Source organism: Chiroxiphia lanceolata, chromosome 4 (genome assembly GCF_009829145.1).
Source record: "Chiroxiphia lanceolata isolate bChiLan1 chromosome 4, bChiLan1.pri, whole genome shotgun sequence".
NCBI lineage: Eukaryota > Metazoa > Chordata > Aves > Passeriformes > Pipridae > Chiroxiphia > Chiroxiphia lanceolata.
Window position 1 is genome coordinate 33,591,415 of NC_045640.1, and position 27,919 is coordinate 33,619,333.

Genomic DNA, 27,919 nt, shown 5'->3' on the forward strand with positions numbered 1-27,919 from the left:
CTCAGTATGAGAAATATGTATGACATCAGTCCAGATTTTTCAAGGCATTAGAACTGGTGCATGCCATGGTCTCAAGTGACTATCTAAAAAAATGCAGCTGGAGGGCTGGAAGGACTTTTTAGTGCAACAAACTATTACATTACAAAGAAGACGTAAAACAAGACTTTGAAAGGGAAATTTCCTTATCAGAATTTCTGTTTACATGAAACACAGTCACGTACAAAGTCAAAGCACTGCACTGCATGGCTGAATCAAGCACCAGCAACGTAATCAGCATGATATCAAATGAGCAACAGGGTGGCTTTAAGAAACCAGAAAGACTCTGCATCCTGAAGCTTACTGATTGTCTGGCTGAGGGGGACATTGAAACAGCAGATAAAGCTGATGCATTTGCTGTAAACTTTCCAGCACTCAAACTTTATTTGTCTGAGTGTGATACTCCCCTCTGTGGGTGGAGAAGCAGAGGGACTGGCTGACGTCATCCGAAGGAATAAAGTGCAGTGCCCACAGCTTTGGAATGAGTAAAACTTCTTAAGAAGTATAAAAGGTCGGCTGCCCTGTACACAGGTGCTCTGCTGACAGCAACCTTCCTCCTACAGTTCGGCTCCTCACACAGACCTAAGGAAAAAAGAAGAGTAACCAAGAAAAAACTGTCCACAATGCCTCAAAACGTTATTCTCCAAGGACCGTCACCCTGGGGATTCAGGCTCTCCGGAGGAATAGATTTTAATCAACCTTTAATCATAACCAGGGTATGTACTCTTTCCATTTCCTTTCTATTAATTCCATTTAATAGTTGCTGTAGATTTTTGCCCTTTTCTGGAGTTCAGACAAAACTGTGAGTAGATTAATGAGTGGCTGTTAATTCTGAAGAGAGCCAGCTGAAATGCTAACAGTTTTTACAAGTTTTGTGCGACAGGCTTCTGTAATTCACCTAAGATACTTTAACTGCACTTCTACTTATGCCTCAAAAATTAAATTCAAGTGCCTTGGCAGCAGAAAAAGGTTGGCATGATTTCCCAGGCATTCAAAGCTGTGTAAAGACAAGACCTCACTTTTATCCTTTTCACGACTAGCCTTTCAGATCACTGGAGGTGAAGACTGCTTGGCAGCAGCTCCTCATGTCTGGAAGTTTGTGCTTTGCAAATTAATCTGACTCTTATCTAATTAAATCAAGTTCTGATTATTGCCAGCAAAGGCAACAGCACCTGTTTTTACATATGTGAAGGTTTTCACTTCCATAAACATTAAATCAGTGAATTATGAGAAAGTTGTCCAGTCCTGAATATGAAAGAGGTAGTCAGTTGGTGTTTTCTGTCATATTTAGAAAATGAAAGTTTACCTACCTCTCTCACTCCCCCCCAGTTAAGAGCAAGAATCTGAGCGTTCATTTTTTTCATGGATTTCAATATATTAACTAATATCTCAAATTTAAGAAACCAGTTACTCAATGAATGTAGCATACAACACACTGTCAGCTGCCCTGCATCTACAGACATGGATCTACTCAAAAGACAGGATACATATTCTGATAATTTTGAAAATTGTGTTCAGTGCACATCAGACCAGAATTAGTTCTCCCTATATTTTTGCTGCTTTTCAGGACCTTAGACACACCAAGTATGTGTTCCACGAGCATCCAAATTGCTATTTTTATTTTTTTTAAATAAATCCCTGCACTATGACTCACTATATACACTATGCCTGGTATTGAGCAAGCGTCAAGAACCTTGAAGATGGATGGATACTACTGGTGATGCCTTGCAGTAAAAATGCTTCCAAACAATAGTCTGTAGAAAGTTTAAGGATCCACTTCTCACATATTAACTAGTAAAAATTTATAAATCTGGAATAAACGATTAAATTAAGTTAAAGCATAAAAAAAGTAAATCAGAATGCTATTATATTTGACTGAATGTAGTTACATGAAAAATACTCACAGGACATAGCAAAGCCTTTGGAGAAAAATGAGATTAAAACATTGATAAATAAAAAAAAAATCTCTGAATGTTTTGAGGCCTTCATTGCCTTTTATGGTCCTCTAAAAGAAAAATAGTTTCCATTATCTCCAATGAAAAATATTTTAGCTGTGTCTGGTTTGTATTTTCTTTGTGTTTAGATTAAGTACAATGAAGTTTAAAACTGCAATAACAAAGGATGTTACTATAAATGTCACTTTCTAAGGAATAAATTACTTTGCAGTTGACTCATACCTACCAAATGCCTTACAAGACAAAAGCCATTGGTTTCTGGCATACTACAGAAATGTTCAAAATCACATTTCAAGTAGAACAATGAAATTATGTATAGGAAAAAAACTACATGGTTAAGTTTGCTTAGCTCAAATTCAAGTATATTAATGGTAGAATTGTTTCAAGTTAATATTTTTGTTGCCACAGCATACATTTAAAAGAGTGCCTAAATAAGTATTCATACAATAACCCTTAAGAAATAAAGAACATTTCATAAGATTCGTAAGTCTTGCTTCTTGGGGCATAAGTGCTCTTTTTGTAAAAGGTATCACCAGCAACCTGTTCACGTTTGGCTTAACTGTCCTGACAAGAAAAAAATTAAAAATATTTGCCATTAAACAATAAATAGAAATTATTTTCAAATACATTTTGAATAAAATAATTGGACAGGTGTTATGTTTGGTTGGCTATAGTCCTTGTTCAACAAGGAAAGCTTTTAGCAGGACTTGTCGAGAGAGATAGACAACATAAGAGACTATCCACCTGTCTAAAGAACAGATGTCACCTCAATAGCTCATCTGCAAATTGTTCTGCTGTTTTGACTGTTTCAAGCAAATGCAAAAACCACAGACCATGATCACTGGGAAAGAGAAAGAACAAGAGGGGACTATAATAGACATATTTAAATTCTATTATGGTCAGAAACAACAAATGAACACATTTATTGAAATACTTGGAACTTTGCACAGATGCAAAGAAATTGCATTATTAAAACTGATCAAAACCTTAGCTTAATCAAACTGAACAATTTTGGTTTATTCTAACCAGAATAATGTAACAGTTTGGGTTAAGCATTTAGAGGAATGCAATCCTAGAATTTAAGTTCTATTGAATAAAGCATTGCAAGAACAACTGAGACTTTTAAAGTTTGGAGGGAATGGTGAAATATTATCAACTCTAGATTTGAGTTTATTTTAATATCGACCTTTACCAATCACAATGCCAGTATTCATATTAACTCAATTTTATATTTATTCACTCTGCAGACATTCATAGCTCTCTTCAGAAAACACAAAGCCTGAAAATTTATGATGCTGTAACATGATAAGCTTTGCAAATCTATTATCAGATGCAGAGAGGTTGTCTTCAGTTTCGTGGGAGACTGACCCATATGTGGTTAAATAGTCTGTGACAACATCTGAATGATCAACACATATCCTTATACATATCCAAATCCAAGCTACCTAAGATACAGGAATAACAGGCATGCCATTCAGGCATGTCCTGAAGGGCAAGACAAAAATTTTCCCAAAGCAACAGTAGAATCTACCTCATCTGCCCAGGTGAGCAAGCAGCAAACACTAGTCATAACACAATTCTAAGTGTTCATAATACACACTTAATATGTAACTAATAAGCCCTTAAGAAACAACAACACTTACGTTATTGAGGTACCCACAATATCAATATTATACCCATGATATGGTGGAATCTTGCAATGAATAACACCGCCTCTTTCTATAAAATGTAGGCCACTGTAGTTTTCTCAGTCCCGCTTCCCTATGAGCAACAGTCAAGACTTCACCCTCTCAACATATTGAGTGACACCCAGCCACATTCCTCCTGCTCCATTCTAGCAGCAGAATGCTGGCTTTTTCTGCCAAACCCAGGAAGATCAGATGAGGGAAAAAATTATATGAGGGCAGGTAGCTCTGCACCCAAGCAGGCTTGGGCACGTAATGCTCAGCACCCCCATCAAGGTGTTAAGGCCCAAGAGACACAATTCAACCAAATAATAGGAAATACAGACTCCTGGCCCTTTTCCTCCTTGCTCCCACCAACTGGTAATTCCATTCAAACATATAAATGGTATATATGCAGCTTGTGACAACTTATAAAATCCAGGGGATTTACCATCAACACAGAGTAGGTTAGGTCCTACTAGCAGCACAGCTGCTACAGATATGCTGCTTTATAAGGCAGGATCATTATCTCAGTACATTGCTGCAGCGTGTCACAGATACAGCAGATGATTTGTTATGACATGTAAAAAGCATAATCTACTGTGTAACCTATATAAGGGTTATACAAGTTACCTTACCCTAGAGAGGGAACCAAGAACGGCTGGGTTTGCCCATTTTGGGTATTAGAGCATCAACAGTCACATTGGAACACTAGGAATTCTGCTGTAGTTTGTCATTGCAGACATTTTCACAATATGCCAAGCAAAGTCAGGAACAATTCCCAGTGGAAGGGAGAAGCATGATCATTCTTCTAAATCCCCTGCCTTATTACAGTGATGTCAGGGGTCTCGATGCCGTTCATTTACACTTACAGATGTTGAAGTTTGAGAAACAGACAATTTTGGAGATTTCAGACTTAGAATTTATAAGCAACTTCCTTGATTCATATTCAAACAGATTATTCAGGCACCTTAACACTTTGTTAAGCCCACAATACATTAGTCCATTCTTCTGAAGGGTGAGGGTGGAAAAGCCTCCAGCTGGCCACAAATACTCATTTGGAAAGTCTGCCTGACTTGATAATAACATATGCATTGCAGTTTGTTACAGCGACATCAAAAATAAGTTTACGTGCTGGAATGCAGAAAAAGAGCCCACAAAGCAAACTCTCATCAAAAAGAATGTTTCTACTTGGCTCTTATGTTGATAGTACTGTCACCTTCAGAGACAAGTCTGCCAGCTTCTTCAAAGCTGGGGTTCAGAACATGCTGGAGGTACACTGGGCAGCCTAATCTCCTCATTTCCTGGAAAATTGTGAAACACCAGAACTACAGAATGTCTCTATAGCATGTTTTCCAGTCCTCCTTAATCACTTTTAATAATCAAGATAACACTTGCTTTTGCTGTAGCAGAACCTACAGTGAGAAAAATTCTCTCCAATAGCTTTTTTACTTAATATGTGCCACAGATAAAAGAACTGCTCTTGTAAGTCACACTATGTTGACATTTTTGTCCTTCACACTGGGATTCATTTACTTACAAATAAGTAACTAATGTTACTTTGGATGAATCAATCTGTCCCCTTTGTTCTGCTATTTCAGAAGAGTTATGTGCTACATCCATCGATTTCATGTTGTTGTCTAGGTAATCAAAAGTCACCTAAAATGGCAATACACAACTAAGGGACCTAAATCCCACTCAATGAACTAAGACCTGTTGTGTATGTGGTATGTGTAAGTGTCGTGGTGGTATGAGAAGTCACCTTTTGCACATAGAGACCTGCTATTCTAGAACAAGCTTCAGTAATGTCTAAGGTCATAGCCTCTCTACAAGAGTTATTTTAAAGCAAAATTATGTTGCATTTCAATTATTTTAACAGTCATGTAGAAGATTATCAAGTAGATAAAAAAAAAAAGGCAAGCATAGAAAGATAAGCTTAGGGCTATTTCTGTGAATGGTGGTACATTTACATAAGATATGAATTGCACCACATGGATCACCCTGGAGGATCAGGGACACTGTTACTTAAATGCAATGGGACTTAAAGACAAGCACTTTAAGGAGTTCAGGGTCTGAATTAGACATGAATAAAAAGGAAAACATTATTTTAGTATTATTAGCATATTTCTGATTATTTGGCAATACAACGTGAAAGGCCAGGCTAACAGAAACCATGAACTGCTGTACTTGTCCTTAAACATTGCTTTCTATATTATTCAGTCCAATGGCACATCATACCCATGAATATTAAGTAACACAATTTCTTAATGGCTCTTATCTTCTGCTAGTGGTGTTAAGGGGAAAATACAACTTTTTTTTAAGCAAATTATATATGGCAGTTAAGAAAGAAGATTCAAAGATGAGTTACAGTAACTACAGAAGTCAGAGTGGAAACTTATGCAGAAGCGTAAAGATAATTTCCATCTAATTTGAAGTTATGATAAATAAAACATTTATTTGATGATCTTTCAAAAGAACTACAGAGGGTCTGGCAAAATTAAGAATTCACTTTCTTTGCAGGCAATCATATAGTTGTTTACAGGCCCACTCCCTGCCTCCCCCATCCAACAGAAAATAGGGAAGCATGGTGAAGTTTATTTTCTCTATCAATTTTCAGGCATGCCTGGTGATTAAGCAGTTACATTTTGGTCTTTTCAGATTACACCTGGAAGCAAGGCTTCAGCCGCCAACCTGTGCCCTGGTGATGTTATTATAGCTATTGATGGTCTAGGCACAGAGAACATGACACATAATGATGCCCAGGAGAGAATTAAAGCAGCTACACATCAGCTTTGTTTGAAAATAGAGAGGTATGTGTATATGTCTGCTTATTTCTGAAAGAATATACTACTCAACCAACTGATTATACATTACAATTATTATATGGTGTAACTATTTAAAATAGTTTGAAGAATTTCATGATGTCTTTAAAATTACAAGCAACCAGACCCACCCCACAAGGCTCCCCAGAACTCATCTTCATAGGTACAAAAAAAATTGTTTCTCTCAGGTTACTTGCCACATGACTCTGCTGATTCCATAAATCCTATGTTTACCATCAGTAAGCAAGCAGTTCCTCATGTTTTGGGCAAATAATAAAACGCTCATCTAGCTGTCACTTGTTCAGTGACCACTCTACTCCAATACTTCCTCAGCCACAGGTGCTTATCATTGCCTCCTGCTCCCAAGCACAGACAAAGCTGCTGTTATATCCTCCCAGTTAGGGAAAACATCACGTCAGGCATTCGTAAAGGGTGACAAAAGAGCAAGTTTAAAGCAAATCCTTTTGGTCACAACATATTAAGCCAGATACAGGATTCTCAAATCAACATTCAAAACAAAACTAAGAAACACTCTCCTACCTAAACTGCAGGAGTCCAGAAACTTTTGCATTCATTTCTCTCAGCTAGAGCCAGGAAGAGAAACAACCTGCAGCTTCACATCTCCAGCTGAGTTTGCTCAGCCTTTAATCAGAATCATTTAGCACACTCTTTCAGCTCTCCCCAAAATTAGGATGGCCCTGATTGACCTGAGGCCTTCAAGGAAGCACAGCTCTTTATTACAGCTGAGCACAATATTTGTTTCCAAATACAGAAGGTGGAGTTGTTTTTGAAAGGATCATTGTCTAATTACTAGAGCACACACCATAGCTATAAGCTCCGGCAGCTAATTCTAGGTTCTGTTACAGACTGATATATGCCATTTAACAATTATCTTGGGAAGTCATTTTCAATATATGATACATGTATATATAACAAATAGTACTAGATTAGTATTTAACATTACTATTATGCTACTGTAAAATTAGTTGCCATATTTCACTTTGTCAATGAAAACAGAATTGTAACTGGTATTTTTGTGTTTGTTATCCCTGCCTACATGACTGAAAGAATCTTCTGTGCCACTTTGATTTACATTTGCACATACTTTGCATACTTAGATTGCACTTCTACATTTAAAAGCAGGCTTTGCATGGATATTGTTATCACAAAAAAAAAAATTGAAGTTCCTGGTTTAGGATTATTGCTATCATATTCACTCACTTGTGCAAAATATTCTGAGGACCCAACATTCATTCTATCAACCATTAAAAAAGTAAAACTTTAAAAAGTTTGGTCAGCTCAGGTCAGAAAGGCAGTACTTTCCCTTTCCCTTTGCATTTGGAAACTATTAACAATTTGCTTCCCATTGTTCATAGCATACATAATTTTTAAAAAAATAAATACACTTTATATATATTGATTACATATCATCAAAGTTTTTTTATGTCAAAACATTAAAAAAGCATAGAAAAACCTGCACATTTCCAAGCTGCATTATATTTCGTAGGGACATATACAACCCTATAGGAATTCAAAATATTTAAATTCTGCATTTCTCTCTTTCTAGGGCAGGAACTAAATTATGGTCCCCACAAGTTTCAGAAGATGGCAGAGCACATCCTTTCAAGATAAATTTGGAAGCTGAACCACAGGTATGAATTGTGAAAAGTTACCTAACCATTTCCATTTCCCTTTTTATGTTATAAATTATCTCCCTTGTGGTCATTAAAATTCTTTGAATACAACTTCATCCATTATCTGCCAGTTTAAGCTAATACGGACCACCATGAATATGACATATATGAACACCATTTAATCTGACAGAATGTTTTTGATTTTTCAGCTATAACTAAAACAAAACATTAACAATCTACAATACATTATCATATTTCTTTAAGACTGTACTTATCACCATCATTCTATTATGGAAATAAAATATGTTCTTTTATTCTGATACAGTTTAAGTTGCTTTAACTCTTAGAGATTCTTCATCATTTGAGGAACTGCTTCAATCAGGAATAAATGCCAAGTACCTAAGCGATGAACTCATCAGACCACATAATTCAATTTGATATAATGGTTAAATAGAGAGATCCATTAATGCTGGATCTCTTTATTTCCATACATTTTCATACTACATCACAGAACTGAAGTTTATGAATCTGTACAAGATCCACGTACAGGTCTTGTACAAGCAAATTCACCACTTCTGACCAGCAAAGTCTTGATCCTCGTATATGACCAAAGCAAATCCACTCAATTGACATCCTCCTCTCTCTTCAAGCTCAAAAAGAAGAGCTACTATGAGTCAGTCTCTGTACCATTAATAGCTAATTAGCTAGCTACTGCCTACACCTAATCCTTTATTTATTTGTCATTCCTTTTTAACATACACGAACATCTGGTGTTCTCCCAAGAGGGGGGAGGGAAAAGCATTCTGCTGATCCTAAAACTCCAGGTTCAAAGCAAGTATGTCAAAGTATTTATTCTGTGTTATCCTAGAAAATGTAAGTGCAGACTCCATGTCAATAAATCCCGTGCAATAAGTACTCCCACCAATCCAAAGTTTTCCCAGAGACACTTCCAAACATGGCATTTCAGTGTTTCATTTCTCTCTCTTCTCTCCAATCTAAAAACCTGCATTAAGTGATACAGCAAACTTATTCAGAAATAATATAGCCTCTTCAGCAGCAGGAGATACTATAATGAAGAAACAAAACTATTTTAAATGCGTATTTTTGTGGAATAGTAGGATACACATTAAATGAATAGCAATGGAACAAATTCACTAAAAAAGCTATAGAGAAAACCATGCAGGCATGTATGACAGAAGAGTAATCCCTCTGCATGAAAGCTGCATTCCTAAAAAGGACAGTTACTTTAAAATAGATCACAAGATTTCACTGAGTGCTACTTGGCAGACTATTGAAAAGCAGTTTCCATTTGGCAATTAGAAAAACTGTTTCTCCTAGATTAAACCCAGCCTTTTCATTTTAGTATATCTCTCTTTCCTTCCTAGAAAAATCAGGAGCACTGAGTATATTTAATAAATAGTACGCACCAGACAAGTAGAAATTCTTGCAAGCAAATATGCTATACCATTCCTGGGATGATTTCCATTTTAGATTAAATTCTTCCATCCAAGAGCATCCATCACTCTGACCTCCCTGTGGAAAAAAAATAAATATAGCCTTTTGTTCTACAATTGCTGTAATTTTAAATTAAATTTTATCACATATTTAGTCACAACAGGAGTCCCAGCAGCACTGCATATCAGTAAGGAAAACAGTACAAAGTTTCTTAAATTCCAGATGACAAATATTTGCACAACCTGTGCTGTCTAGGTCATGTAAGAGCAAAGCCTTTGACACCTTCTCCATAACATACTCCTGGAAAAGCTGCAGCCCATGGCTTGGAGAGGGGCACTCTCTGCTGGGTTAAGAACTGGCTGGAGGACCAGGCCCAGAGAGTGGTGGTGAATGGTGCTGCATCCAGTTGGCAGCTGGTCACTCATGGTGTCCCCCAGGGATCAATGTTGGGCCCAGTCCTGTTTAATGTCTTCACTGATGATCCGGATGAGGGGATCGAGTCTTACATTAGAAAATTTGCATATGACACCAAGTTGGAGGGAGTGTCTATCTGCTGGAGGGTAGAAGGGCTCTACAGAGGGACCTGGACAGGCTGGATATATGGGCTGAATCCAACGGGATGAGGTTCAACAAGGCCAAGTGCTGGGTCCTGCACTTTGGCCACGACAACCCCCTGCAGCGCTACAGGCTGGGGACAGAGTGGCTGGAGAGCAGCCCAGACAGAGAGGGACCTGGGGGTTCTAATGAACAGAAAGCTGAACATGAGCCAGCAGTGTGCCCAGGTGGCCAAGAAGGCCAATGGCATCCTGGCCTGGATCAGGAACAGTGTGGCCAACAGGACCACAGTGATTATGCCTCTGTATTCAGCACTAGTGAAGCCACACGTTGAGTACTGCATCCAGTTCTGGGCCCTTCAGTTTAGAAAGGATGTTGAGGTGCTGGAGCATGTCCAGAAAGAGCAACAAGTGAAGGGCCTGGAGCACAAGTCCTATGAGGAGCAGCTGAGGGAGCTGGGATTGTTTAGCCTGGAGTGTAGGAGGTTCAGGGGAGACCTCATCACTCTCTACAACTACCTGTAAGGAGGCTGTAGGCGGTTGGGGGTCAGTCTCTTTTCCCACACAGCCAGCAATAGGGCAAGAGGACACGGTCTTAAGCTGTGCTGGGGGAGATTTATGTTGGTCATTAGGAAGAAGTTCTTCACAGAAAGCGTGATTGGGCATTGGAATGAGCTGCCCAGGGAGGTGGTGAAGTCACCATCCCTGGAGGTGTTTAGGAAAAGACTGGACGTGGCACTTAGTGCCATAGTCTAGTTGAAAAGGTGGTGTTAGGTCATAGGTTGGATAGGTCTTTTCCAACCTAATTGATTCTGTGATTCTGTGACTGATGTGCAGAAATGGAAAATCACTCAATTACATTTCCTCTATTTCTATAAAAATTAAAATTGCTCAAAAGGTCATAGATCTTATAAATGTAATCAGATCTTTTTAACTCTTGCCAGATAGACATTTTAAAATTCACCAAGAAAGTTAAGAGATGTCAGTCATTTAAAATGCATTATAAGCCAACTAAATAGCAAAAACAGATGAAGACTTAACCAATATTCTTAATAAGTATCTAGTTTCTGTTTGTAGGCTAATAAAAGATAGTTAAAATGAGTGTAAAACCTATTTTAAATTTTTCAGCAATTTGGCCAACTATTTGGCCAAAGAACACTTACTGTATCTTCAGTGGATGAAAATTTTTCTACAGATGCTTGGAGATGGTTTTGTGAAAACTGATAGACAACTAAAAATTGTTCCTACTTACAGCTATGGAACAAGGAATCTTTATACAGTAGCAAACTTCTGTATCACGCTGAACATCTCCCAAGAGTCATTTGGAGACTGACAGAGGCAATTGTCAGAGCCCAATGAAAGCTCTCACTATTTTTAAACCCTTGGAAGAGGAAACTGAGGCAACAATTCCAACTTACAGCAATAAGTGGCTGACTAAAAGTGACTCTTGAAAGCTACATGTTCCCACATAAAAACCAGCCACATTAACTTTGTTAGTCTGGAGCAACCTATAGTGTGATGGATAAATAATAGGAAATAACAGACCACTTGATGAATTACTAATACAATCACATTGTATTCTGTAAAAAAGTGGCTTAGTACATGCAGTTCTCAATGAATATAATCAGAAAGATAATCTTCCACAAATGGCAAATTATAAAATTATTTTTTAAATAATATCGTCAATGCTATATCGTCAATGTAAAATAACGATGACCTGTAAATGTTTTCTGTTACAATCCCTTTAACCTGATTGAAAATTATTTTATATTCATTACCACAATATCTTGAATTGTTTTTATTTCAGCTTTTATCATTTGCATTTATCTTTGCCTTTGAACATTTTATTCAGTGACACTAGACTTTTGGCCCTGAAGGACATTATACATTCCTGTGAGACACACCATGCACATAGATAAAAATCTAAGAAAAATACAAGCCACTCTTCTAAAAAGTAACTTTATAGTCTATTACCACTGAAAATCAACTTTTGAAACAATATAATTGTCCTAGCTAGTTTTGAGGACCTACCCCCTCTTTTTAACAGCATTTAGAAGATCAAGGGTTTAGCCACATGATACCTCCAAAATGTACACATTTGTGTTCTGTCACAGCAATTACCCCAATGAATGCCATCATATGGTCTGTGTTGGATGCCTTTCTACAGACTTTGGGAGCTACATTAATTCTATTTCTGATACCTATATCAATGTAAAAATGTAGCTAACCCTGCAAAAAGGACATCAGTCAGTTGGAAAAAAATTTAAGAAATTAAGTACTGTAAATCTCCAACATTCCTGATTAGGAATTTCAACAACTTTCAGTTCTCATTTAGCTTTTGAACTAAAAGAGGACTTTTTGCAGATTTGATGAGATATAGTAAACACAAGAGCTGGACTATTTTTGCTGCTGTATGTTCTGTCACTGACCTTTTATGTGATTAGATGAGCTATAAAGAAAACAGTATGTACGTCTGACTAACTTCAAATACTTGTTTCACAACTGTTACATTGTTAATATGCTATTATGGTACCTCATCTTCTATTCATTTCTCAATAGGAAATGAAAAAGGGGGATGAGATTACAATGTTCTCAGTTGGTTTTGTTCATTTTGAATCATATACAGATTTAAATCAATTTTAATTACTTTGACATTAATATCTTATATTAAGTAGCCATGATCCTAAACACTATTAGATTATTTCCATTTACTAATACATTTTGTTAACTGCAACTCAGTTCTATCAGACAGAAAGAAGGAATTGCCAGTAAAATCTTTGTGGTCATTTATCTGATTGCTGCTTTCAGTAGGCTCTTACAGTGCAATGCTGCTAAACATTTTCATTTAATAAAACTGCTTTTTACTGTTTGCATTTTCTGGTCGCACATTCTATATATCCATGACTTTTCCTTATTCTGATCCTAAATATATTTCTGAAACTGCTGTAAACAATCACACTCAAAACCAAAGCCAAATCAGAGAACCAGCAGAGATTTCAATGGAAATCGAAGTATTAATGACCTGTGCTATCTTAACATTGCAAGGTCCAGAAAATATCAATTCAGGTTGTAGACACCTATTTGTTAGTAACAAAAGCTTTTTATTCCATATGGATGGAAGTTCAAGTGCTCTCACAGCACTGTTTCCAAAGAGTGCTGCAGGACATCAGGGCCACAGCAGCTGGATAGGCTGCAGCAGCTAATGTTCTTCACCCACTAGGGTAGTACGAAAATAACCTCTTAGCAGATGACAAGGCTAATTTTTTTGAAGTCTACTTCTGAGGCTTAGGGGTGGACCTGAGCTGAAAGGGACTCAAAAGAGACTGTACTAAATATGCACAATACAAATAAGTGAATTTTCACACAGTCAGTAGCCTTTATCATTCCTGGCCAACCACTGCAGAAGAAGATTTTAAGTATCTGAAAGGTCATCAGAGATTTTACTTCCAGATCTTATCCCTTATGGATTCCACAACTGAAGGAAATTATCCTGGCCAACAATTAAAAATAAAATAATACTCCAGAAATAAACAAACATAGGAAGAATGATTTCAAATTTATCCATTTCTGGGTTTTACTTATTTATGATGATTTCACATTATGTTTAAATTATACCAGCATCACAATTTCTGATGCACAAGTATGCTTCAAAGATGAAATATGTTCAGAAAAACATTCTCAATCTGAGGTACATTCAAGACTATTTCTGTTAAAAGAAGTGTTTAAAATCATGTGTTTTCTAGAAAAGACATTTAAATTACAGTCATACTTTTGGGAATCCCTCTATCAGTATGTGATGAAAATGCAGAATCTAGAGATTAGCACTAAAGCAAAGCAGTCAAGCTAACTATCCATGAAATGTTTCTGAAAGAATGTAAACAGTGAAAAATCTCAAGAACAATATGAAAAGTCACTATAATATTCATTCCTCCCATTTTTTCTAAGCCTTCTGTTTGCCCGGAGGCAGGAAAATAACGCGTATAGCTTAAGTAGAATATACAAAATTCATGGAAAAATATAGGATGCTTGCACCAGTTAAAAAATAACAGAGTTGCAAAAGTAAAAAATGCAGATTAACAATACTGGTGTTGTCAGTTTTACTCATTACTAGCTTTGGTGTGCATTGTAGCTCTGTGTATTTTGTCTGCCTATCATGTACAGGAATTCAAGCCTATTGGTACAGCTCACAACAGAAGGGCCCAGCCTTTTGTTGCAGCAGCAAATATTGATGACAAAAGACAGGTAGTGAGCTCCTCCTATAATTCTCCAATTGGGCTCTATTCATCTGGCAATATTCAAGACGCGCTTCATGGACAACTGAGGGGTCTCATTCCTAACTCATCACAAAAGTGAGTACTAATATTTACTTATGGTAAATATTTACTTACATGGTCATTTGTGGTATTTAATTATCTGTTCCATTTTCAATTTAAAAGTCCAGCTCTTGCTGTTTTTTCTGGGAATCAGGAGTTTTTTCATTAATTTAGAAAATGGTGATCAGTAAAACAACTTCTTCCAACACAGAGAACTATCCATTCAGCTCTATAGTAGCAATGTTTGCAGGTAGCTAGCATTTGGACTCTACGTTGGGCTGCAACACTACCCTCTGACCTTCTCTCTTGTAACTGCACTTTACTCTGAATGTTCCTGAACACTACAGCATTTGCATTTTGAGTACCAGGAATGAACAAACTAAACATGGCTATTTCATGGTTAAAATTTTAAAATCATTTTAACTAGAAATCAGCATTTGTAGGTCAAAGAAAGTTATTTTAACCCTTTTTTCTTTACAGGATATGAACTACTTCGAACACAAGCATAATATTCGGCCCAAACCTTTCATAATCTCAGGCCGAAGCAGGTTATAAACTTTGAGTGCTGTGCTGGATTTGATGCATGGTGTTATTTTTTTTAATGGATAGATAACTCACCACTGACATTGATAAAGCATATAGATACATTTGAATTTACTTATAGTACTAGATAACCTAATACCAAAACTAAAAACAAACAGACAAAAAAAATGAAATGGTTGACTCACAGAGCTCAGGCTTAGCGTTCAAATTTCTATTTCCAAAAGAAAGCGGGCCTACACTTCCATCTCAGTTATACTGATAAGAGCCTGAAGTAACTGTATCCATGAACCTGATTCAGTTTACAGCATACCACCAGATATTGTATATTTACAGATCTTTGGCACTGTGAACTTTTTCTGTCCAAATGCAAATACATATAATTTGTTAGTTTGCTAAATAAAAGATAGCTACTTATACAGATTATAATCTAGGCCATTCAGAGATTTTAAGTTTGCATTTCAGCAGATCTCTTTCCAGAAAACAATCTAATGCTGAGCTAAAACAGGAAAACTGATGTCACAGACGTGTAAAACCCCAATGCAGAAAATGTTACACATTTACATCCATCATTTACATCCTCTGTCATAAGTGGCGATGAAATTTCCCACTATTATTTACATTATTAAATACAGAGGAGGAAAAGCCAATTCAAACTGTGTGGCTAAAAACACAAGGAAGCTCATAAGGGCATGAGGGCTGCAATATATTTCAATGTGACCCTTTATCCTTGCTAGCAGTAGCAGTTTTTACTAGTGGAATTAGTGCTCTACCTTTAATTCTGAAAAATTATAATGCCTGCATTTTAATCACACTAATTTAAGTCTGACAAACTACACCAGAAGAACAGGATGACAAATGATTCCAGTGTACAAAGGGCAATCTCATATTGATCATCAGTTTTGAGAGATGTCTTAAATTTTTCAGTCACCTGACTGTAGGAGATGGTCCTATCCTGCTAACAAGAACTATCAATGTAGACCACCACCACAGTGGAGAAAAGGTTCCCAAGGACAAAACAGTCCTTAGCAAACATCCATGGCTTCTCACTGTAGGTAGTGCTTACAGACTGTACCAAAACAGACTTTGGGACCACTAGGTCCCAAAAGGTTTTACATGTGCCTACTGGATTTATGAAAATTCAAATGAATGTATCAAGAGCCTAATCTCTTAATTCAGAAACCTCAATTACACACTGTTTTCCATGAAAATACTGAAGTAAACAGCCATTTTCCAGCATGTCAGATGAGGAAAATAAACTGCAAAAACTACCCTGACAGCAATGCAACAAGTTTCAGAACTGCAGTTGGGCAAGGTCTGTCAGCACTGGAGAGGTCTGCACTTGCGAACTGCAGAATCTCTGACACAGGGTGTTACATCTATGAAACCTTGTTGTCACAGTGTTTGGGTGCTACTATTTCATCAGTTTGGCTCAATACATACCCACTGCTAAACACAGTAAAAAGCCACTACCTTGACTGTAACTATGCTTTTAGGACAGATAGCTGAGGCTAAATAGGACTTTGATTAAAAGAAAACCTGATTGTGGACTGGGGTTTGAACTAATCGGTTGGACATTGGTCAAAATTTTGGACTTTATTCTGGCAAAACTAACTGGAGATTACATTTAATGCATAACTATATTTTATTTATTATTTACCTATAATTTATCGTGGTTTAACATTACTTTGGCTGCTCATAGAAGAGTTGTGGTTTTTCTAGTCTTTTCCCGCTGCTTTCCATTTATTAACACTGACAAAACTTACCCTACTGCAGGATCTAAAGGTGGTCCTGATTCTTCTAAAAGAAAATACTGTAAATTCGTATGTTGCCCTGTGTGGATTTTTTGGCTGGCTCATGCTAGGTGATGATGCACAATTACAGTTTGCTTTAAGGCTTGCCTACCATTTCTAGAATAAACCTTTTTTTGACTTGTCTTCGATACTAAAGTGTGTATTTCCCTTTAAAATTTTAAGAAAGTGGTCCTGCACAAATTCCCCTCTGAATCAAAGGCAGAATTTTGGTTTGTCTTCTCCACCCAAGAGAAGCTACTGAGCAGAGTACTGTACTATCAAACTGGGAAATAGAGCATTCTTCCAGGTTGGAAAAACTAACCACAACTCTGATAGGAAGGTTGGAGGATGTATTTGAAGCATTTATTGTCTCACAGCTCTGAATATCACATAAATGATAACCAATGACTGTGTAAAAGCCTTTGTTACGTGCTGTTACATAGCAACAGCAAAGAAATACCCTGTAACAAACAAAGCCTCTGAGGTACTATGGAGAGAAGACTGAACTGTATAAAGCAGCGACACTCAGAAAGACTTCAGGCCTAATGTCCACATTTTTTTTGCTAATATTTTTCCAGGTATGTTGAATTGCACAGTAACTTCACTTCAGTAATGTCAAGCAAAATTAATATTTCTAAAAATGTACATCTCATTTTTTATATATAAATTAAATATAAAGTCTACTTCAAAAGTAGGAAAAATTAATACCCATTGTTCTTGTGAAGGACCACTTTACATTTTACTGGAAACACTGTAATTTAGAAAAGCAAAAGTAAGCCTGGATGCTTTAATATTTCTTCTTCTTTGTAATTATTAACAATTTTTTTTTAATTGTTAAACTAATTTAAAAATATTAATAAACATCTTATTGTAGAATTCAAGGAAATCTAGAAAATGCCACACCCATTATTTTACACTAATTTATAGTAGTCTTTTCAGCTGTGGACTGAGATAGTTGTGAGGTATAGAACTGAAATGATGTGCCTGGGATTTCAGTGCTGCAGGTGTTTATTCTATCACTGCATGGACAACTCACACAACCTTTGTATGCTACCGTTTTATAGATGTTAAGAATTACTCACCTAGAACAAAGCATTTTAGGGAGGCTTAATTAATTCTCAATAAAACCTAGCATTACAAATGTAAAGTGATATTACGTTCTGAATTATTCAATCTATCGATGGATTTTTACTATCTTTAAAGTACACATGCATGCCAGAATTTCAAGGACTGCTTTATGACTGGCATTGATAATTTCAGGAAAACTCTTTTCAATGACTACGCATACTTTTGCTTTTCTCTACTTTCTATACTTTTGCTTTTCTGTGTCTGTTCCATTTATGCTTTTCAGGCCTGTTAACATCACTGTATTTCTGTACTTTTGTCTTTATTCTCTGTAATCCAATGCACACTGCACACCCTTCTGTAATGTGCCTATTAACACAGTGGATGCAGCACTCCTTCAGGGATGGACTGTGGCAGTGGACGCAGTACCCCCTCTTCAATTAGCACTGTTAGCTCTATCTGCCCCACAGAGCTGAAAGCAGTGTCTAAGATGGCCCCTAACATTCCCTTGGAAATGGAGCTTCCTGGTGTCAAGATTGTACATGCTCAGTTTAACACACCTATGCAGTTGTACTCAGATGACAATATCATGGAAACACTGCAAGGCCAAGTTTCTACAGCTCTGGGGGAATCACCTGTCATAAGGTAATTAGAGTAGTATCTTTCATATTTATGAATATACAAATTTAAAATATGCCAAAAATCACAAGGTTTAATAATATCACTCTTTTTATGAAAAGGGGTGAAAGGGTTAGAGAGAAACTAAGTTATTTAAAAACATACAATATTTTCATTAAAATATTAGTAATTTCTATTTTCTAACCCAAAGTATTAAAGGAGTCCTTCAGGATTTACAAATAAATGTTTCATAGGTAATAATCTTTGAATTGTGGCTAGTAAATAAAAACTGATTATACTACCTGGACTATTTGCTGGCTGACCACTCCAAATCAAGATTTTGATTCCCTCCAAAAATCAAAACTGTTTATTACTATTATAATTACTTATCTGATAACAATTTAATAATTTTCTCTTATTAATAAGTAATAAAATATAATTAAATAAAATTTATTTCAACTGTTTAATTTCAGGTTAGGAAGATTAGGACATCTTGTAGATGTTTATAGTGTTCCAGATATTTAATTCTCATTCAGGACAACTCATTCAGTACAACTAGCTCTCGCACAAAAAGAGACAGAATTTGCTGTAGGCCTACTAATCCATGTCCGACTTACGAATTTTATGCACTGCATGACTAAAAGTCAGGTAGGAAACTTATGTATATGGATAACAATTATGATTATACAAGGTTTAAGGCACTATTCATTTTTTCCAAGGGATCATTCACCAGTCACATTGCTTTATCTTTACTTTTGCATAATAGTAAATAATTTTTCTGTTTTACAATGGTACTTAAGTTAATAATTCATAATATGTATGGTGTAAACTAAAGCTAGTTACTAATATTTTAAATAAGCAATAATCATTGGCACCAATGAACCTTCTTTCACACCTCGAAGAATTTGGCTGCTACTAACCAAAAAAGCCATATTTTTTTAGAAGTATTTAAGTTCACCCTATCTGATGAAAATAAAACTATAGTTCATGAAGCCTTTGCAGAGTGAAGTTACTCTAGTGCCTGAATATTTATCCTCAATCAGAACAATTAGAGAACAATAAAAGAAAAATTTGCTGCTTTTTTATTCTGAAATAATGGATTAAACCCAAAGTAACCAGATTTCAGACTGCCTGTGACATTGACAGTTTGAGAACTGACTCTCTACACATCTGAAATGTCTCTTTTGTTGTGGGATTGGTTTTCACTATGTACGCATTTAGAAATGTAATCTCACACATTTGTGTCCGGTTTTTCTTTTGTTTGCTTTCTGTATGTAATTGCATTATCACTTGTTTGATGTTTAGAAATATTTCAGTTAAGAGGAGACAATTCAAGAGTTTAATTAACCATTGCCAAGAATTGTAAAAACGAAACTACTTTTATTCATTAAAAGCAACTGGCAAGAAAAGAAAATCGTAGTTTCTTCAACAGCTTAAAGACAGCTCAAAGAAATCTACTGATGGATGAAGATGCAAACAATTCACATAAGCAACAGGGGGGTCACTACCCAACTGCTGCTGCTCTTACTGGGCCATTTGGCAGCTTGGATGCTACCCTGGTAAACAAATAAACTATTTAAAGCAAAACTCAGTCTAATTCTTTGTGGAATTAGTTGCTTAGTTCCAGTGGCAACTTACCTAAGATTTAACAGACAGTGGAAGCCCAGTTGCAAAAGGAAATTTAAACCAGACATTTGTGTGTGTAGTAGTAAGATAATAGACTTCATCAAAGTAAATTTGGACCTTCCTAATTAGCCCCAGTAGTAGTTTGATGCTGCACATTCAGTCTAATTCCTACCAGTGCATATAGTCACCTACCTTTCCTCTCAACTACTTAGGATGTCACTTATCATGAACAATTCAAGACATTCAGCACAGTTTAAAATCTAAGAATACATGAAGTATTCTTAGTAAAATCTTCATGTTGCAGGTCATTTGAGATTTAACCATCAACTATTGTTTGGACAATAAATTACTTTATCTTTTCAGCATAAAATTGTCATTACTAAAGTAAGCCATGTCTCATTTTTATTAAATCAAGAAATGGAACTTCCATTTGTCAGTATTCACCTTACAATGCTTCCTACTATACAATACCTATTTCTCTCTTTTTTGTCATCTCCATAAGTTAAATAAATAACAATTTTCTTAACAAAATAATCACTGTATTATCTAGTGATCGAGCCAACTTAGAAGTCATGTCTTCCCAAAAGATTTGTCTGCTTAGGTTTTGGCTGATCTTATGTAAAGGTATAAGCTGTGATTTTAACAATATTCTTGAGGCCAGGTGATGTGAAAAGGGGACTTCTGGCTACCCTACCAAAGAGCACCTGGTAATACAGCAGATGACTACAGGAATGAAACTATTTTGAAGTTAAATGGCCTATTTCCAAACGTCAGTAGAGCCAGAACCGTAATTATGGAAATACTTTCATGACTTTGTAGATTTATTTTTGTAACAATTGCACTGATTTTGTTCCTTTAGATAAGAAGGAGGCTATATAAAGCAATGTTACCAGGAAGAAAGTCCTTCAGTAGTTGTTGAAACACAGTCTTTATGTTTGTTTCCTGAATCAGACTCTACGCCTGGTAGAACTATTGCTTTAAAATTATATTTGTTAAACTTCTTTATCTGCTCTTCCTCCCTTTGCTACAGTGACCCATCTCCCAACTCAGTGACTCAGTCTGACGTGTACAAGATGCTCCATGCCAACCAGGAGGAGCCCAGTCAGCCGCGCCAATCTGGCTCCTTTAAGGTGCTCCAGAATTTAGTCTCCGAGGAAGGTGGTTAAAAATGACATATTCTACCTGTTCAAATAGTTTTAAAATGTTTGTGGGAAGGGGGAATCTAAGAATAAAGTAAGAGAGATCAGAGATATAAGCATTGCTGAAAGCCTAAATCATTCTGTATACACAGGTCTCCTGTCATTTTGCCTCCTTGCAATCTCCTCTGTGAATACAATGGAGGTGTTAATCACCTTTTTCAGAATCTTTTCTCAGGTTTTAAGATCATTAATGTACAGTCGACTTTAACTGAATGATAAAAATTTTTATATGAGAGGATTTTTGGGACAAGCTCCTTATACTCATGACACCAAGAAAGAAAACGCTCTCTTCCACATCCAGGAAAAGAGGAATTAAAACAAACTCTTAAAATCCCCTTAAAACTGATTCTGTCTTCATTCTAAATAAAAATTGAAGAGGATAATAAAATTTACAGTCATATTTCCTTCAAACGAAGACATTTTGAAAATAAAATCCCTAAAAACTGCAAGTTTCTTATATTTACGAGAAGCATAAAGAGTAAAATAAAACCATAATTAACCTAAGAGATAAATATTTAAAATTTTAATGTTTATGTCTCAATATTTACCGGAGAAGGGATAAATAAGTCTAATTGTCTACATATATCATTGTGGGATTTTGCTTGGCATTCTCTTGTATTTTGTTATTATTTTGTATTCATATCATGCTACTAATCATTCCTATTTTTTGTATGGTGATTTATATAAATAAGAAGCTTTCTAACAATAGGTCTTGATTTTGTTATGTTGCTATGTAAAGCCTCCTCCCTCTCCTGCTATATTCAAGACCTACTACCAAAGAATTACATGATGTCCATGAGACTGAGAGTACTGCATATACGATCTCTTTTGTACTTGCTTTTTGGCTACGGCTACACAACACTTTTCTTGATTCCAGAGAGGTGGAATGTGGCCCACAAAAGTTCTATAGTGAAACAGCATTGTTTGTTGATATAAGTGAAAGCCCATAAATACTCCAGTAGTATATTTACAGGAAAAGTACTTACTGCATCAGATGCTTTTATATCAGCCTATACATAACTGGGTTGTTTTGTTTCTCAGATGGGCGCCCTGTGGGTACAAGGAGTGTGAAAGCCCCTGTAACAAAGGCACCTACTGCCATGCCTGGTGTCCAGAAAGTGCCACTGTGTGACAAGTGCGGGAATGGGATTCTGTAAGTTGTTTCTTTTTAGTTTTAGAAATCTCTAGCTCAAGAAATTTCTAAATGTGTAATTATTAACCTATACCTTCAACAATTTCGATACAGATTATTTCAGTTTTGAAAATGTACTGTCAAGGTTTTAATTGAGATTTCTCAGGACCTTTTGCACGTCAACGATTAATACACACATAATGTAACTAGCAGTTATCTCTGCTGTGTTTTCTCATGCTGTGAATTCTCAAAAGTTTCTTGGTAGTGCAAAGCACCCTTCTCCCAACCCAGTGGAAGTATCCAGAAAGCTCTGTGAACTTAATTTAAAAATACAAGATTTCTATCTGAAAGTTCTAACTTCAGCAAAGAAGACAGATAATTATGAACTCAGAGAACATAATCACTAAAGAAAGGAATGTGGTTTTGAAACTCATTTTGTCACTTTTTTGATAGGTTAGGATGTACTTTCTGTCCTGTAACCAAACTAACATGTTTTTTAAACTCTTAATTTTCCAATGCACTAATGAACTATGTGATCAATTCTACAGCATTTTACGTCACTTACTCAAACTCAGCATCCAAACTTAAATAATATAGTAGTTTCCAAAACCATCAGATGAACAACCTTAAAATAAATACATAGAACATTCTTTGTGTCATACTGTATCACAATCATAGTCACAGAGTGGTTTGAGTTGGAAGAGACCTTAAAGATCATCTAGTTCCAACCTCCCTGCCATGGGCAGGGATGCCTTCCCTTGACCAGATTGCTTCAGTTTCTTCTCACTTCAAAATTCGTATGAATTAATTCGGGTTTTTTTCTTTTCATTGTTTCCATACAGAGGAACAGTGGTGAAGGCACGTGATAAATACCGGCACCCAGAATGTTTTGTGTGCTCTGACTGCAATCTCAACCTGAAACAAAAAGGTTACTTCTTTGTGGAGGGCCAACTGTACTGTGAAGCTCATGCCCGAGCTCGTATGAGGCCACCAGAGGGATATGAAACAGTCACCGTTTACCCAAAATGCTAGTCTTAGGTTAACACACAATTATATGCATGCACACAAAAAGCCATTTCCAGCTTAGAACTGCAGTACAAGTGTCAGGACTTCTGACTAAATCCAAAGTAGCAGCTTTTAAACCTTCCCTTGAGGGATTCTGGGGGAGGTGGAAGCCCCTATTAGCCAGCAGTAGCATATTATACCAGAAAAGTTCTGCTAAAATATTGTCTTTGAAGTTGTCAATATAAGTCAAGGAAGTATAAAATAAAACAGTTGTCCGGGACTACAAAAAATGAAACATGAATGCTACAACATACACATAAGTGCTGTAAACAAGACATTACTTCTAACATAAAGTATCTATGCAAACACCAACACCATCAAAGTCTTAGAGTCTGCAAATGTAGAGGTCATTAAAAAACCAGCTATTTTACATGGATAGTACAAAACAAGCAGTTGTTCATGTCTGCTTCATGTCTATTATTTAACCGGCATTAATGTGCACCCCAGATAGATTTTGCTTACTTTGCTTTGAATTTGGGGTTATAGTGCCTTAATTTTCTGATTCAGCAACTGTGATAAAGAATAAATGTCAAGTCACATAATAAAATGGCTAGTATAATAAAGACTGGTTAGTATGAAGCAAAACAAAAATTCTATGTTGTCTTAATGATTTGCAATGGCATCATCTTTCACATAATTTAGCAAAAAATTGTTCTGAGGCATGAACACACATACATTGTTTACTGGAAAAAAAACCCCACACTCTAATAGAAACTCACTGCAAATTGGGTTTGAAAGTAAATTTTAAAACGTTTCTGCAGAAAATTAGACTGGATTTTTGCATCTCCATCTTTTAATTTCCATAATAGAAAAAAAAGGGGAAACATCATCATAACATCTTTGTTGCTGGAAAATTAAAGCTTGGACAACTTTAAAAACAATTGTTAATTAAAATATACAAAGGAAAGATCTCTTACAAAAAAACTAGTGAAGTCCTAAAGAAAAAAAAAAGGCTGAAAGAATACATTTTTGTCATCAATTCCTGGAATTTGTCAAGGGCTACACTGCTTTCAGGTAGCTGCCAGCTACATAAACACATCTAACTGGCAAACCAAACCTTAGCATTTACAGATAATACCAACACAAGTCAGAAATTATTTATTGGGGTACTTTGAACCCAATTTAAAGTAGAATAATCTACAAAATTTTTTATCAAGTCTATAAGACTAACAAAAAATAACTTCATATACTTTTCCCATTCTACAATGTAAGAAGCTTAAAATGTAAGTAGAATATGAAATCAAAATAAGAAGCTGTACATACTTTAAATTTATTTTAAAAATTCACAAGTCCCAAAGATTGAAATATAACGTCCACATATTCAAACACTTTTCAAAATGTCTTAAAGTATTATTTCAGAATTTAGAAGTTTTAAAAATGAGTGTGTCACTGACTTTTATTATTTACATTTGTATATCATAAGCAGACAAAAAAGTGTTGCACCCTTTCCAAGGTTAGTTCCTGAAATATTTTTGGGCACAAAACATAATTCTGCTCTTCAGGTATAATGGAGGCTATGTATAGTATTAATATTCTCCCACTAATAAAGCACACAAATCTGAAAATCCTTTTGGAAATGAGAGTGCACATAATGTCTATTTTTACAAACTTAAAATGTCATTGGTGTTTTAAAATGTTTGTTTAATGTTTCTGTCTTTGTATGTAACTAAAGGTAAAAATAAATCTATTACATATGATAAATATTCTGTGTTTCTTTTCAAATGGTATGGAAAATGAGAAAGTGTGAGTGTCAAGTGACTTGACAATAACAGAAGTTTGGCATTTCACCCTGACAGAGCAGCTTGCTTCAGACTTATCAAACCCCTGGCAAGAACAAAAGGCAATTTTTGTATCAGGCATTTGAGTATATTACCTGGGCTTTCTAAAACAGAATGAGATCACGTGCCTTCAAAACTAAACACCTAAAACTGCTCTAACACGCCACACACACCAGTTACAAATGTGGGAAAACTCTTGGAAATGCAGATACAAGGACTGTTATGTTACAAGGAAGTCACAGAATGTGACCTGATCCTAAAACTTTGGGGGAAGTTCAGTGGTATTGCATCATGACGTGGTGCTATTTCGAGATGTTTGAAGTTGGATGTGACTTAGCCAGAATTAGAAGGTAAGCCTATCTAATTGCAAGTACTGACCTATAAGAAAACCTTTACACCAATGTAACATAAAGGAAACTACAATTTTCATTAATGCAGATTCTGAAATCCTTGATCCTGATAGAGGAGAAAAATAGGAAATCTCATCCTACAGTCACTTCAGTCTGGGAGAACTGAATATAGAGTTTTAAATGTGAGAGGAAGATACAATTCTTTCTATGGCATGCTCAAGGCTGAATTCTTTATCTCAGTAGGGTTTCAGTGATTCATGGCACAAATCCTTAGCAAAGTGTCCAGCTGAAGAACAACCCACTTTATCCTCTGGCTTCAGAATGACACAGCCATTCAATCATGATAGCTCGATGCTACTATGCCTCTCAGCTGCATCTAGACTTTTCTTATACATATTACAAGTCAAAGGCAAATATGGCATTTATTTTTAGATGGAGAGCGAGGTAGGAAGTGTGACCTCATATGCTTGTTATCTCAACTTTTCAGATATTGATCAACAGGTGTGAAAAGCTTTCCTCAGCTATGCTACTGCTGCATAAACAGCAGGGCTGTTCTGGGAGATGCTAAAAACTTACATGAAACTGTAATACTCCACACGAAAAAGCCAAGAATTGCCTCTGAAAACATACATATTAATTTATATGGTACTTTTGTATCATTTGTTACATGACAAATTTGGTTTCTTGGTCTTTCAAGTAATTCAGTGTTGCCAACGATCTGGAACCTAAAAAAGTTCTCTAAAGCAGTTAAAAGAAACTACACTGTTTCCATCAACTAAATAGCTTCTTTCATTTTTTTCAACCACATTTCATCACTTAAAAAATTAGACTAGTACTTTTGTTCAGTTCAGAAGTATGCTATTGAAATAAACTCTGTGTTATTCCCACTGACTGTGTTTTGGTTCACATCACACAACAACTTCAGAGTGCACAAAGTGGTTTCCTTTAGGATGAAATTCTACCAGAATTTGTTTTCTGGGAGCACTGCTAATGCATATCAACCAGTAATGGGAACTCAATCCATAGAATCAAAATAGAACTGAACAGACCATCCCTGAAACATGTACAAACAAAGATGTCAGGTCCTCAGTACCAACTGATCTACTGCATCACGATGCCTTCTAAAGCAGACAAAGCTTTAAGCATTGCTTGCAAGTTTTATAGAGTAGAGGTTTCTTAACAGAAATTAAATTACCAATTGCTTATCCAGTCTCAGAATTCAAACCAGTTTCAGAGGTTTCAATGTTCGGAGTTGTTTGATCAAGACTTCTGGTTCAAATTTCTACAAACCATATCAAAGGGAACAACTGCGCAGCTGTGCAGATCTGACTTGCTTGTAAAACACATGCACTTGATTTAAACTCCATTTTAGGGGGCTTTTATGCAAGGACAAGCCCATTATTTATGTAGTGCATTCATACATTTATACATAAAATGGTGGGAAATAAAACACGTGTTGGCCTGTATCCAGCAAATTTTATCTGTAAAGGCAGCGTACTATGCAGATTTGCCTGTTTCTGTTTCTTTTTTTTAACTTCTATCATCCAAGAAAGCTATTCAGATAGCTTCTTTTGAAATTGTTAACAAGAAATTTCCACAGATTATTCCTTTTTTTTTTAATGCATGAAGTTCTGAAATAAAATGCATACAAGTCTTCAGTTTATGGTCAGTGGTACCAACTAAAATCTTTGCCTCCAGAGCATATGCTAGATAAATAATATGATTTACACAATGTCTGAGTTCACAAAGGATTTTGTTTCTATATATGGTAAAGAACACATTTGTTTCAGCACACTCAGTGAGCGGTTTTAGTTACACGCACCCTACCTAATCCTCTCTCTCTTGGCACACCAGGGCAAAGACCAGTAAAGGTTTTAGGAGAGTCTAGAAAGACTATATTATATTACTCTGGAAAAAAATGCTCTCTTTGGCACAGGCTAGAACAGTTGTCCAAAATAAAACTTGAAAGAAACACTGTTTCATACAGTTCACGTGCTGACAAAGTTACAGGAGTGTTAGAGTGACAAATCACAAAACACAGAAACTGTAGAATAGTTCAAGATTACTATTTATTACTCAGAAAAAAAATATTCACTAAATACCAATAGGATTCTGAGGGGAAAAATATTTTGCAAGGTTTTCACAGTTTTTCTTTTCATGGCACTGTTCAAAACCAGATTTATACAGATGTCTCATTCTCTGGTTTGGTTTTTTTTTTTTTAATCTTTTTAGTATATATTTGATTTAAGAGGTTTTTAATTATCCTGCAGTTATATAAAGTTAAATAGTTAAATAATAGTCAGACCAGATCTACTGAAGA

The 27,919-nt window shown here is 35.9% G+C and overlaps 1 protein-coding gene across 3 annotated transcripts; it reads left to right on the forward strand.

Moving 5' to 3' along the window:
- The first annotated feature begins 510 nt into the window (after window positions 1-510).
- Window positions 511-25,172, forward strand: PDLIM3 (PDZ and LIM domain 3). 3 transcript variants are annotated; one of them, XM_032686185.1, is made up of 8 exons: window positions 513-752; window positions 6,314-6,465; window positions 8,045-8,129; window positions 14,914-14,981; window positions 18,213-18,476; window positions 21,106-21,233; window positions 22,316-22,427; window positions 23,249-25,172. In XM_032686185.1, exons 1-8 carry the CDS (start codon window positions 660-662, stop codon window positions 23,436-23,438), a joined length of 1,092 nt encoding a protein of 363 aa, XP_032542076.1. In that variant the 5' UTR covers window positions 513-659; the 3' UTR covers window positions 23,439-25,172. The 3 variants fall into 3 exon arrangements, with proteins under 3 accessions (XP_032542078.1, XP_032542076.1, XP_032542077.1); XM_032686187.1 differs by lacking the exons at window positions 14,914-14,981; window positions 18,213-18,476 and adding an exon at window positions 14,282-14,469 and having other exon boundaries at window positions 511-752; XM_032686186.1 differs by lacking the exon at window positions 18,213-18,476.
- Window positions 25,173-27,919: the final 2,747 nt, after the last annotated feature.

What these genes read in the sequence shown, in the direction of transcription:
- PDLIM3 (XM_032686185.1), top strand. Translation starts at nt 660, where the DNA reads ATGCCTCAAAACGTTATTCTCCAAGGACCGTCACCCTGGGGATTCAGG. An exon ending in GGGGAATCACCTGTCATAAG is followed by an intron (nt 18,477 to 21,105) that starts GTAATTAGAGTA and finishes CCTTTGCTACAG; the next exon opens with TGACCCATCTCCCAACTCAG. An exon ending in GAATTTAGTCTCCGAGGAAG is followed by an intron (nt 21,234 to 22,315) that starts GTGGTTAAAAAT and finishes TTTGTTTCTCAG; the next exon opens with ATGGGCGCCCTGTGGGTACA.